Here is a 13,303-nt window from a genome sequence, read left to right as displayed (position 1 = left end):
AAATTAGAGTTATAAACTAAATAGAATCCCGCATGCTAAAAAGATTAGACAGACATAATTTCCATTTTTAAAAAGTGCGTGGCAGAATATGCCATGAAATTTCTGTACACGAAGGATAGGTGGGGGGAACATTAGCAACGCATATGACAGATAAAGGGTTAATGTCTTTGATATATGAAAAACTCTTATGAACTGATAAAGAAGCCGGGGGAAATAAAATCACAAAAAGACATGATACTAAGACCAATAAGAAGGAAAGAAGTCAAGCCTCATGAATAGTGAAAGACAAATTAGAAACGCTGCTTGTTCAATCCCCTGGTTCTAGGCCTCTGATGGCAGGTCCTAAATTAGAGAAATCCAGGCAGTTTGACCGCTATGTAGTCAGACATTGAAATGTTAGGAGGGAGCTGAGATTTCCTCATTCCAGAAGCCACATAGGTTTTAGAAAGAGGTCTCTATCAACTCATGGAGTTTTCTCCGTTTCCTTTCTGTACTTTTCCACTGACAGAGGACCCTTAACAACGTCTGTTTGTCAGTGATACTTAGCTCTTTGAAGGTGATGCTGAGATCGCACAGAGTGAACTTGGGTTTGGGGTCCTCTGAACCAACATAGAAGGGATGTAGTTCTAGCAGTGTTCCTGGGATCGAATGGACATGTATCTTCAGTGTCACCAGGGGCCTGGCATGGACACAGGGTTCTGTAGCATGTAGTTTTCCCATCACTGCTGGGGCGACCCTGATGGAGGGAGAGGTGGCTCTGTGGGATGCTAGACTGCACCACTTCTTTGGTGACAAGCCGTGGGCTTCCCTACCCCAGGGCACCTTAAATCCACTGCCAGGCAATGTGGCAACTCTACAGCATGGCTTGTGCTCCAGAATCAGTAACCTACTGAATGCTTGCCCTGCATTAGCCTCTTTAAATGCTCCTCTAAAAGGCAGCTGGGAGATGTCTCTTACCATCCTTCCATTCTCGTGTGGCCGGATTAATGATGCCAAAGAGCTCATCATTTGTGACTGCTTTGGGATTGAGGTCAGTCCAGACGGGGCGGCGTTTCATCATCTGATAGGTCTTGTGCAAAGACCTCAGCACCTGTGACTTGCCGGTGCCAGCGCTGCCCACCACGAACACGGAATGCCGCACTGCCAGGAGCTCCTCCAGCTGGACCACCTGGGGAGACAGGAAATTCAGCCAGAGGGACCAGCCTGGCACTCACCTGCATCCCAACTGCTCTCCTGTGAGCCAGGCTGGTGTCCGAAGTGAGACCTGAAGTCAACAGAGGAGAGGTTGTTCACCCCGAGATGTGATGGGGTCTGAAATGTGGGAGTAACAGGATCCGTTTGGTCATATAATTATTAGTCATCAGGTAAATGCTAGAGAGTGGACCAGGTGAGGGAGATGCAGAGGTGACTCTCCTGCCCTCCATGATCTTACAGTCTGATGGAAAAGAAAGTCATATTGACAAATCACTGCAACATAAGATGACAAGTGCTAAAATAGAGGTATTTGTAAAGTGCTGTGGAGACAGAGAGGAGGGAACAATTGATTTTGTGCAGATAAAGGGAAAAAGGCTTCGTAGAGGAAGGAGCATTTGAACAGGGGCTCCAGGGATGGGCAGGAGTTTGCCTAAAAGGTGTACAGGAAGACACTCCCGGCAGAGGTAACAGCACAAAGGCTTGCAAGGTGACAGAGCATGATGTGGTTGGCCAGATGGTTTGATGAGTCAAGAAGTCCTGTGGGGACAAGGGTAGCACTGAAGGTCTCATCACCCTTGGTGTGGCTTGCGTCCAGGCTCGGCTGTCCAGGCTGTTGCGGGAGTACACCTGCTGGAACAGAAATCTGATCACTGCCGTCTATCACTCTGTCCCTTCAGTGGTTTTCCAAGACTTTGGCCAGGAAGTCCCAAATCCTTAGACTGGCTTACAAAGCCCTCTTGCTGTCTGGCCCAAACCAGCCTACAGTCTTATCTGTCATTCCCCGACACACGCAGTCCAGCCAGACGACTACCGTTCAGTGGTGTTCTTTCCTGTGTCTGTGCCTTCAACACGCTGTGCCTTCTGTTCAGAAGTTACCCTTTCTCCTGCCTTCTGCTGTTCAGCCCCTGTACACTCCTCAGGAAGCCTCCAGCCTGGGGTAGGTGTCCCATGCATGCAGCCTACTTCCCAGCACCTCACAGTACTGCAGCGGTTAACTCTTCTGTCTCCCTGTTCGATCGTCAGCTCGTTGAAGGCAGGCAGGGCTGGGCTGCTTCTCTCTCTTCTTCCAGCGTCTAGCAGAGAATCTGGGACGTAGCGAGTGCTGAACAGGTATTTGCTGAAAATGTGAAGGATGGCCAGAGGCGTTGGATGGGCCCAATCATGAAAGGTCTTGTGTACCAGGAACAAATACATTTGAATTGTATTGCAGATCAGGTTTCTTTGTATTTTGCACTATAAGATCCTTAGCAGGGGAAAAGTAAACCAAAAACACAATGCACCAAAATGTTGACAGGGCAGTGGGAGAATGGAAAGTTTTTTCCCATACATTTAATTTTATTTATTCTACACCTAAAAATGATGATGAATAACAACTCCTATGTTTTTAAAATTGATGCAGGTGTTAAAAAGAATTCTAGAATTGTACAACCAGAGAATTGGAAGGAGAGCAGTAGTGTCAAGCTCAATGTGAACGTAACAGATAAATGGCTGTTTTAGGGCAAGATGATCCGTTTGGCTGTGACATGATAATTTACTGAGATACTGATTTGTGCTTTGTTATCCATAGCATCAGTATTTTTTTTTTCTTCTCTATCCCAAGGCATTGCTATTCCTATGATTCAGGCCCCCAAACACCTAAAGAGATTCTCAATCCTGGCTCTTGTTTTTTCTCTTCGATGACTTAGCACAGAATCTTCCCAGAAAGGAGGAAGGAGGAGAGGGTTGGGAAGGGCTTCCAAGGAGGTGATGTTTAAGCCCAGATGCGAATGGAAAAATGTCAGCCCTGCAAAGGCCTTTGGGTAAGGCAGTCCTGGTAGAGCAACAGCAGGTGCAAGAGCCTAAAGGCCAGCATCCAGCTTGGAGGGCTGAATGAATAGGAAAAAAATTGGGAGTGCAGCACAAGATGAAATAAAGGCGCAAGCAGGGGCCAGAGACGCAGGAATTGGGAGCTGGAATTTCATCCTATTATAATAGGAAACCATTTGGAAGATTTTACGCATAAAATTGACCTGACGTCATTGCATTAAGGAGAGAGAGAGAGAGAGAGAGAAAGAGAGAAAGAGAGGAGAAGGAGAAAGAGGAAAGGGAAGGAAGGAAGGAGGGAGGAGGAGGAGGAGAAGGTGGTGGTGCTTTGGCTCCTGAATGGAGATTGGATTATATTCCTAGATTTTTGTTGGTTTGCATGAACAACTGACTGAAAACAGGCACCGTACCCTGATATCCCTTTCTAGATCCATCAACTTTTTGAAAATTTCTTTCAGCAGCTTTATTGAGATAGAATTCGTGTACCATAAATTTACCCTTTTAAAGTATACAGTGCAATGATTTTTAGCATATTCGCAGAATTGTATAGCCATCATTACTATACAATTTTAGAACATTTCATCATCCCCAAAGGAAACCCCAGACCCATTAGTAGTCATTCCCCACCCCATTCCTATCCCAGCCTAGGCAACCCCTGGTCTACTTCCTGCCTCTATAGATTTATCTATTCTGTAAATTTCACAGAAATAGAATCATACAGTATGTGGCCTTTTCTGATGGTTTCTTTGACTCAGTGTGATGTTTTCAAGGCTCCGCTATGCTGTAACATGTATCAGCACTTCCCTTTCTCCCTCCAACTTTATTAAGTATAATTGACAAAGACAAATTGTGCATATTTACAGTGTACAATGTCATGTTTGGATATATGTGTACGTTGTTGAAGTGATTAAATCAAAGTAATTAACATATTCATCACCTCACATACTTATCACTTTTTTGTGGTGAGAACAACTAAGAGTTATTCTCTTAGCAATTTTCAAGTATGCAATACATTATTATCAATTTAGTCACCATGCTGTCCAATGGATCTGCAGAACTTATTCATCTTGTCTAACTGAAACTTTGTATCACCCTCACGGTCACACCCACAATGATGTTTGACCAAATATCTGGGCACCCTGTGATTCTGTAAAATTGACACAAAAAATAGCTATCGCAGTCCTCATAACTTAGAAGTTAAATAAAACACACGAGAACTCTCAGCTTGTTAGTCTAGCCTGGCTTTGAATATTTTCATTCTTCTTGAGAACCTCTTTTTTTAGAGACTGAGGATTTCATGCTCTAATTTGAATTGACTGCTGTCTAGGCCTGCTAATAACTGTCATTCAGAATTTATGTTTTGATTTTTGATTTCTTTGACTGCCATGACATTTTTCTTGTTTTTCATTCTAGTTTTGCTCTAGCATGTCCTCAAGTAATGTACTCAAAAATGGTGCATAAGAAGTAGAATTTATGAATCTCTGAAAGTACCTTGAATGATAATTTCATTGTACGGAATTGTGGTCTTGAAAGGATTTTCTTTCAGAACGATGAAGGAGTGGCTTCCTTGTCCTCTAGCATCCAGTGTTGCTGGTGAGAGACTCTGAGGTCATCCTGAATTTCATTCCTTTCCTGGAGTACTTGTGCTACCTCCTCCTTCCATTGCTTACGTAGGAAACTTTTACTCTTTTCTCTTGACTCTTGACTTCTGAAATCCCACTATGATGTGTCATTGTATAAGCCCATTTAAAATCATTCTGTTATGTACTGTCTTCCCAATGTGTACACATGTCTGTCCAGCTCTGGTGAATTTTCTCTGTTCATTTTCTAGTATTCTTATTGGTACCATGTTGGATAACCTAGACGGATCCTCCATCTGTCATTTTTCCTCTCGCACTTTCTGTCTGTGCATGCACCTGCACGTGGGTTACTCTACACACACACAATACATGAATACTGTCTATAGTTTCATCCCGGGAGATTTTCTTGACTTAATCTTCCAATCCTTTCTCTGAATTTGAGTGTCGTCAATGATACAATTTCACATTTCGAAGAGTTCTTTACAATTCTGCAATAATTCTTTTTTCACAATAGCACCTAATTCTTGTTTTATGGATATCATTTTATTTTCTTCGAGAACACTAATTAGAACTTTTAACATGTTCTCTTTCTTATTTTCATGGTATCAGTTGTGGTGGTGGTAGTGGTGTGTGTGTGTGTGTGTGTGTGTGTGTGTGTGTGCGTACGTGTCTTTATCTCTCACATTGTCGGTGTTCTCCAGTATCTGGTAAGCCTCAAGTTTAAATTAAGAGCTGCACCGTGTTTTCCAGGGGGCTGGGATGGGTACTCTCCTTTGCTGGTCCCGTGGGTCTCTTTCCAGGGTAGGAGGATTGAGTGGAGGCCCTGTGGACATGGCCAGATCTTGGCCTCTGTCTTCGTCCTTTCATTTGTGGGTGGGAGAGCAGGTATCTGGCCTTCGGACTGAGGGACCCCGAACAGAAGGGAAGGGCTGTTAACTGGGGTACCAATACCCCAAGAGCAGGCCTAGTTTTCCCCAAAGCATTTAATACATTTTCTTGAAGACTTTTCCTTTTTCTTTTTGGCCTCAGGTTGAATGCCTGGCTGTGCAAGTTTTATCTACATTACTTGGGATTTGGGGACTGGAAGGAGGTACTGGGAGAAGACTGTGGGGAGCCATGTTGCAAAATTATAGTGCTGACAGACTTAATGACGTCCCTTTGGCTAATTTCAGTTCTCTTTCTTGTTCCCACCCTCCTAACTACCAACTTCCAGCCCAGAGCTTCTCCAGGGCTCTGCCTGGGAGAACGCTGCCTCCTGGCCCCTCTTCCCCAACCATTTTCTGAGCATGTTCTGAGCCCAAAGCCTCTCCACTCTGCTGATCTGTCAACTCACTTTCACCCTCTTTCCAACTTTCCACAAATTTATTATAATATCCTCTTCCCAGTTTTCATACCTCTATGAGATTATTCCTTTTTTTTTAAAAAATAAATTTATATCATCACTTTTAAGGGATCTCAGGATCCACCTCAAACTAGAACATCATAAGGCAGTTTTTGATGAATTATTTTTCAGAAGTTTAAGTGACAGTCCAAATGAAAACTGGGTAGAAATATCAACTTTTAATACAGAGCATCTGCCTTATCAGAATAGCAGAGAGCAGTTATGAAAAGGAATAGAAGGAAAAGAAGGAAACGGAATGTGGCCCAATTGACAAGTAAGTGGAAGGAAAGAGGAAGCTTCTGAGTAGGAAAGAGACCCAGAACTGGGGCCAGAGTGTCCGATGGCCTCATCAGACTCCCAGAGAGTCTGGGAAGATGTGGACGGTCCTGATTCTAAGACACGATCCTCAGCGCACAGCATCTCATGATCCTCACTGAATTCGACTCATCTCTGGGGTGGTGGCACCCCTTAGGGTTAGAGTCTTCTGGGGAAAGCTCTCAGTCTGGCATCCAAGGCCTCTGTGTCTTGGTCCCATGTTATCTTTTCTCAGTCCCCCCTTGCCATGTGTCTCAATACATTCATAGAATCTGGGGGTTGGGACATGGGCATCTCTGGGAAGCAGTACCTTATTTTGCCCACCACTCTAAGATTTGTTCTTTAATTTGTAAGAAAGCTTAACCCAACCACTTAGAAATCTTTATGGGCTCAGAAAAATTGCATATGAGCCAACATGGCTTCCATGTTACACCACTGTCATTCCTCTAGATCTGTGTATGGAGCAGTGCATGTGAAAGGAACAGGTGCTGTAGAAGAGCAGACTGTGTTTGTCTTACTTTTCCCATCTGATTCACGAGCTCCGTGATGGGGCTCCTCCATCTCTCTCATATTTCCTGCCATGCATTCCACATTGTGGGTCCCCAATAAAGAGCTGTTGAAATGAATTGAGTTATCTCTAACTAAATACATATTTCAACATCTAAAGCAACCCCCTTTGGATTAAGGATGAAGGACAAACCTTTGTCCAAGAAAAGAATTAAGAGACAAGAAATGTTTTGAGGGGAAACTTCGTGTACCTTGAGCACAAAGTTCTCCTCGGGCTGGAGCTTCAGATCCACCACCGCCTTCCTAACCAAAGCTTCGAAGTTGAGGTCTCTTCTCCGGGGAACATCCAGGGAAGGAAAGAGGTCCCCAATCAGGCCCATGAACACAGGCATGTCATCGGTCACAATCTTGGGGATGTTGAAGTCTCGCAAAGCGCGCATCAGGACTTGGTCCTCAGGCCGGCCAGGGTCCCCTCGCTTCAGGGATCCTGCCACCACAAGCACGGACTTGATGGCCCTCAGGCCCCAGTCGTAGTGATCCTGTGGACAGGCAACTCGGGTTAGACCAAAGCAAGAGGAGTGCAGAACACCATGTGCTGGGCCTAGTGTCTGCAAAATTATAGATACCAGATCAGTAGCAGGTCACTGCTGAAGCCCAGGCAGAGACAGGGGAAAGGATTCATGACTTAAAAATCGTGATCGCAGAATTCTAGTTCATGGCTTGGCATCGGCTATTTTTCCAGCTGTGATGACAACAAAGCAGGCACAGAACATACAAGGGGCTTGGAGTCAGAGAGATTAAATAGAACCATTCTCAAATCTATCCAGCTACTCCTCATGCATTTTGCAGGTGGAAGGGTTGTCAAGGAGAGAGCTGTGTTAGCTCTTAGAGATGGTACAGGCTGAGCTTACACATGTCACCTTGGAGGCTTTCAAACTCTATGAGAAAAGGGGTTTAAAAAGTAGTTCCCTAGAGTGGGTTCCTCGTCACAAGCACTGCTAGTAGAGTCTGCGGGAGAGTGGGCTGTACAGCTGACACCAGGCCCCAGAGCAACACGGTGCAGGGAGGAGGTAGGTGGAGGATGCAGACCAGAGCATGGAGTCTGAACTCAGACAGACCTAGATTCAAGTCCCAGCTCTTCCATTGCCTTTGTAGCAGATGGTTATTTAGTTAGAGCTGTGATAAATGCTACAAAGGGAAAAATCCAACGTGCAATGAAGTCAACACAGTGGCCGTACCCGAGTTGTGGATCAGACTTCCCTAAAGGAAAGGCATTAAAGAAGACCCAAGGGGGTGTAATTCAACCAGGCACAGATGAGAAAAGAGTGCAGTCAAAGCCAGAGGAAACAGGATGTCCACAGGCTTGAGTGAGAAGACAAGCAGTTTCAAGGAACTCAGGGAAGATGAATGCAGATGGAGCACCGTGCAACAAGGAAAGAGCCCTGAGCTGAAGCTGTCCAGGTAGGCAGGAGACAGAACAGCCTAGAGTCTTTAGCAGAGAGTAATCAGGACATTGGTCTTTATCCTAAGACCAGTGAGGAGCATGTTTAAATAATAACTAGCTGGTGGCTAAAGAATGGACTCAAGGATCTAGCGTAGAGGTGGGTAAGCTAGAGAGTCAGTTGTAATAGTTTCTGCAAGAGGCATGGGTATTTGGAACTAAAGTGGTGGCAATTACTATGGATAGAAAATGGGGCTTATTGGCAGATATCCAGAGGGTAGAATCAATAAACAGTTTGTTCATGATTAGATGTGGGGCTGAGGAAGAGGAAGGTGTCAAGGGAAACTCCCAGGGTTCTAGAATTAGCAAATAAGTTAATGGTGGGTCCACAGGCTGAGACAGTGAAGGCGGGAGAAGTGGGCTTGGGTGAGGGCTGGCAGAGATCGCTTTAGATGTGCTGGAGCTGGAGGCACTTTTTAAACACTCAGGGGAGCTGCTATCTAGACCATTTAATGTTCAGGTTTAGAGCTCAGAGGAGAGGTTCGGGATAGAGCCATACAAGTGGCCTGGAAGTCAATGGTGGAAAAGACTCTAGAGAGAATATCGAGAAAGGAAGTATGAAGAAAACAGGAGTTTCTCTATCTTGGACAGATTCCAAAGGGCTGAGGGGGCCATGTCACAGCAGCAAAAGCAATCAAAACAAGGTCACCCCAAAGGGAAGGCCGAACTCATTGGATACATCCCAGAGAAGCTTGGTCAGCTATCCTTGACACCAAGAAGTTCTCTATCCCTGGCATAGACCTTGCAGGGGCTCGGTCATGTTTTGCTAAGGTGCTATATCCTGTGAAGGGCCTGCCTTGGACAAAAGCTAGGCTAAGGCCAAGCAACAATGAGAAGCATGGGTTAGTTAATACCTAACCCTCTCACCAACTCCTCCTATTGCATGCCCTTCAGGTAGAGACCATTCCCTCCCGGGGTGCTTCTGGGCCACTGTAATGTTTCTCATGGGACATGGGATTCTGCGAGGTATTGCTGAATAGTCTATTAAAAAATGGGGTTCTGTGGTTAAATAATTTTAAAAAATGCTGAGCTATAAAATGAACATGAATCTTTACTGCAGAAATGCTCAGAGCTTTTAATATGTGCAGGTGCGCAGCGACTCCATGAGAGAGCTCTACTGGGGATGTTGCATGGTACTTGGGCATCCAACCCTCCTTGAGATTGTACCTGTTTAGAGAGAAGCTCTTTGCACAACTGGTAAAGAGTGATGAACTTTCTGGCTAATAACCGGGCTTCAATGAATCCTTCTGCCACCAGCATGATTTCACAGATTAACTCAAAGTCAGGAACAACCATTGCACAAGGCCTGTGTACAGGGAGACAGAATCAGTTTCCCAAGCCTAGAGTTGAAGGAGAGATTGTAAGAAAACAGACACTGGCTGAGATCACACTTGGAGGCATCTGTGAGGGCAAAAACTCCTGGAAGGACCTTAGAAATTATTTCATCTAAGACTTTCAATTTAGAGGTAAGTTAACTAAGGATAAAGGAAGTGAAGGCTATTGCCCAAGGTGATGGATAATGTTAGCAGGTAGGGGCAGAGTTGGTGCTGCCACTCAAATCCTGCCACTTGAGTTCAGTGTGCCTTACAAAAGGCATGGATTAATAAAGCAAGTTGTCTAGAGTAGATTAGGTGCTAAGACTGAGGACTTGAGTTTTTCCAAGTACCTACAAGAAACTGAGAGTTTACCTATTCCTCAACCTCAAAATGTGTGTCTCCTCCAAACCTAGATACCCAGAGCTTGTTCTGTGTTTATTTGCGTACAAATGTAAATTTTTAATGCTGAGATCTAAGGCAGGTACCTATTAACCCCTACCTTGACACAAAATGGTATATATGAGAATATAGAAGGGGATTTATAGAAGGATTTATTGTGATATTTTTCCTTTGGCACTGGAAACATTTAATTTTAAAATTGCTTATTTTTTATTAGTTTATTAGGTATGTAATAGGAGCCTAAGGTTACATTTCTTTAACTGCGTTTTTCCTATACTGATACAAAATTGTGAAAAACTTTTCATTTGAGCACACATTTTTTTCTTGAAATATTTTACATTGTACTCAAATTCAAAGAAGCATTCAAATACTTAAATCTTCAAAATTATTTTGTACCCTGAACATAAAGTTAAATAGACATTCATACAACAGAATGCAATGCAGCCATAAAAATATAATGCTGTAGAAGGAAAACTATTTGATAACATGGGAAAGATAATTGATGAAAGCAGGATATTCAACTATATAGAGTCCGATACTAATTTTGAACAAAGAAATGCTCTGCTGACACAATAGTGGAAGGAAAAAAAGTGCCCAATGATTACACTGATTATCTCTGCATGACAGGACCAGAGTGGCCCTGGGTTCAAACTCCAGCTCTGCCATTTACTGGTTGGGTTACTCTGGGGTTTGTACACTGAGCAATTTGCTGAATCCATCTGTTTTCTCACTGTACAATGGGCAAATTAATAGCATCCACCCCACAGGGCCTTTATGAGAATTCAATGTAAAAGTAGATGTTTATATTTATTGTTTCAAAAAATATTTTTCTGTTTTTTCCCAGATTTTCTTGCCTGGATATATGTTATAGACTGTTACGGAGTGAATGTTTGTGTGCCCCCAAAATGCATACATTGAAATCCTCGCAGCTAAGGTGTTGGTAGTAGGAGGTAGAGGCTTTGGGAGGTGATTAGGTCGTGAGGGTGGAGCCCTCATACATGGGAACAGTGTCCTTGTAAGAACTGGCCCGAGAACTAGTGTGCCCTCTTTCCGCCATGTGAGGACACAGCAAGAAGTTGGCTGTCCACAACCAAGGAGAGGGGCCTCACCAGAGCCCGACCACGCTGGCCTCCTGATCTTGAACTTCTGGCCTCCAGAACTATGAGAAACAAATGTCTGTGGTTTAGGCCATGGTCTGTGGTACTTTTGTTATAGCAGCCTGAACGGGCAAAGACAGTTCTTATTAAATTCAGAATAAAAAAGTAAGGAATAATTCCTATCTGAGTTATGCCCTACCTTCATTGTTATTTGCAACATAAGGCTTATTTAATGAATACATTGTATAACAAATAGCAGAGAATGCAGTATTGGGTGGCACCAGTTTAGACAGCTTGTTGACATTCCAACAGCTCTTGGTTAAAATGGGAACCTGCCTGAAGGAGGAGAGACCTCACCACTCTTGTGACGTAGGAATTTGCCACAACTGCAACAATTTAAGAGTGAGAGACTAAAGTACTCAGGGAGCTGCCCAGTTACCTCCCAGGTCTCTGAAAATCCACAAAAGTGTTGACAGCCTCCCCAGACAGAGAGCACTGGGTCTTTCAGTCCAAAACTGAGACAACATGCTTTGTCATAACTCCCTATGGTCTTTCTCTCTTAGGTAAAAGTTAAGTAAGCAAAAATCAGAAGCCACAAAACATCTTTCAGTTGTCTCTTAGTTGGGCCAACTTGTCTTTTCTGAAAAAGAAATGCAGCCTCTAGCTCCTGCTAGGAAATGTATTTGTGTTTTCTTATCAAAATAAAGAAGATTTAAAATATCCCAAGTAGCAAGGGTGAAATAAAAGAGGTGCTCCCAGGCGTCACTGCTGGGAGCGTAATTCGGTACTACTCTTTTTAGAAGGCAATTTGGCAGTGTGTATCAAAAGCCTTAAAAATGTTTCTACCCATTTACACAGTAATTCCACTTCTGGGAAGCTAGCCAACGAAAATAATCATGCATACAGAAAAAAAAAAGATTTATATACAAAGATGTACATTACAGCATTATGCATAAATTTATTTTAAATGTTAGAAAGTCTTAGTATTTAACCATGGGGGACTAGTTAATTACATTGTGGACCATGTGCTTGATAGAAAAATATGTAGCATGAAATGAGATTTATTAAGAATATCTAACGGAAGAAAATATTTATGATATGATTATGATGACTATGAAATGAAAAACAAAACAATATATAGGCCACAAGTGTAGACTACAAATGTATGAATTTAAAATACGCATATAAAGAAGAACAGAACACAAGCAAAAAATAGTTTTTTGACATTAAAGGCATTAAAGGTGGTTTTTAAAAATCTACTTTTTGAAATGTTCCAAATTTTCTCTAATATATGTGTCACACATATTCAGTGGGAAAATGAATGAAACTTTATTTCTTGGGGGCTCCTGTGTGGGGCAGAGCGGGCGCTCACCTGAAGAGAGCTTTGAGGTTCTCAGGCAGCTCCGTGCGGCCGGCGTAGCCTGGGTTCATGGTGATGAAGATACCCACAGAAGGATTCAGGCTAATCTCCTCCCCAAGGAAGTTGAACCGCTGCTTCTTATCTCTGATTGCATCCTGAATGCTTTTTACCTGGTGAACCAACCAGTGGAAAATCCTCCATTGCATTTCAGTGGTGAAGTTATAACTAAAACTGGGAACACACAGTCACCCGCAACACAAACAACTGATCTGGGGCCCCTTTCACTGAAGGACAGGCATGATGACCACACCCTGGACCATTCACTGAGGTGCTCTCGGTGCCTGTCTAAAAGACATCTGGCTGCCCACATCCATATTTATAACACTCCCGCTACGAGCAAACAGGTATTTAACTCCCTCTGAACATCGGTTCTCTCTGCAGTCGTAGCTGAAGTGTACTAGTCAGTGCACTGACCGTGTGTCGGGCACTGTTCTGAGCACTTTTCAGGTACTAACTCATGGGGGCCTCACCACGATCCTTTGAGGGGAGCACTTTACTCTTATCGTCCCCATCTCTCTATGACAGAAGGGAAGCATGGAGAGGTAGAGTAGTTTACCCAAAGCCACACTGCTGATAACTGGAGCGTCTGCATTTGAATCCAGGCAGATGGATTCTGGAGCCTGTGCCCTTAGCCACTGCATGGTGGCGAGGTTGCCAGTACCTACCACCTGGGCTTGTTCTATGGATTAAATGAAATAAAGTCTGGAAAGAGCTTAGAGCAGTGGTCCCCAACCTTTTTGGCACCAGGGACAGGTTTCGTGGAAGGCAATTTTTCCATGAAATGAGGGTG

At 43.7% G+C, this 13,303-nt stretch overlaps 1 protein-coding gene across 1 annotated transcript in view; it reads right to left on the bottom strand.

Annotated features, from left to right (window-relative positions):
- DNAH9 (dynein, axonemal, heavy chain 9) overlaps positions 1-13,303 on the bottom strand; it is a 313,557-nt gene that overhangs the window by 181,397 nt on the left and 118,857 nt on the right. Inside the window, exons 29-32 of the mRNA XM_012653931.1 lie at positions 12,466-12,623; positions 9,449-9,587; positions 7,032-7,319; positions 958-1,168 (exon numbers count right to left, since the gene is read on the bottom strand). Coding sequence (XP_012509385.1) covers positions 958-1,168; positions 7,032-7,319; positions 9,449-9,587; positions 12,466-12,623 — 796 coding nt within the window. The remainder of the gene's footprint in view (positions 1-957; positions 1,169-7,031; positions 7,320-9,448; positions 9,588-12,465; positions 12,624-13,303) is intronic.

This window comes from Propithecus coquereli, unplaced genomic scaffold (genome assembly GCF_000956105.1).
Source record: "Propithecus coquereli isolate 6110/MARCELLA unplaced genomic scaffold, Pcoq_1.0 Scaffold435, whole genome shotgun sequence".
Lineage (NCBI taxonomy): Eukaryota > Metazoa > Chordata > Mammalia > Primates > Indriidae > Propithecus > Propithecus coquereli.
This window is presented reverse-complemented; position numbering and strand designations above follow the sequence as displayed.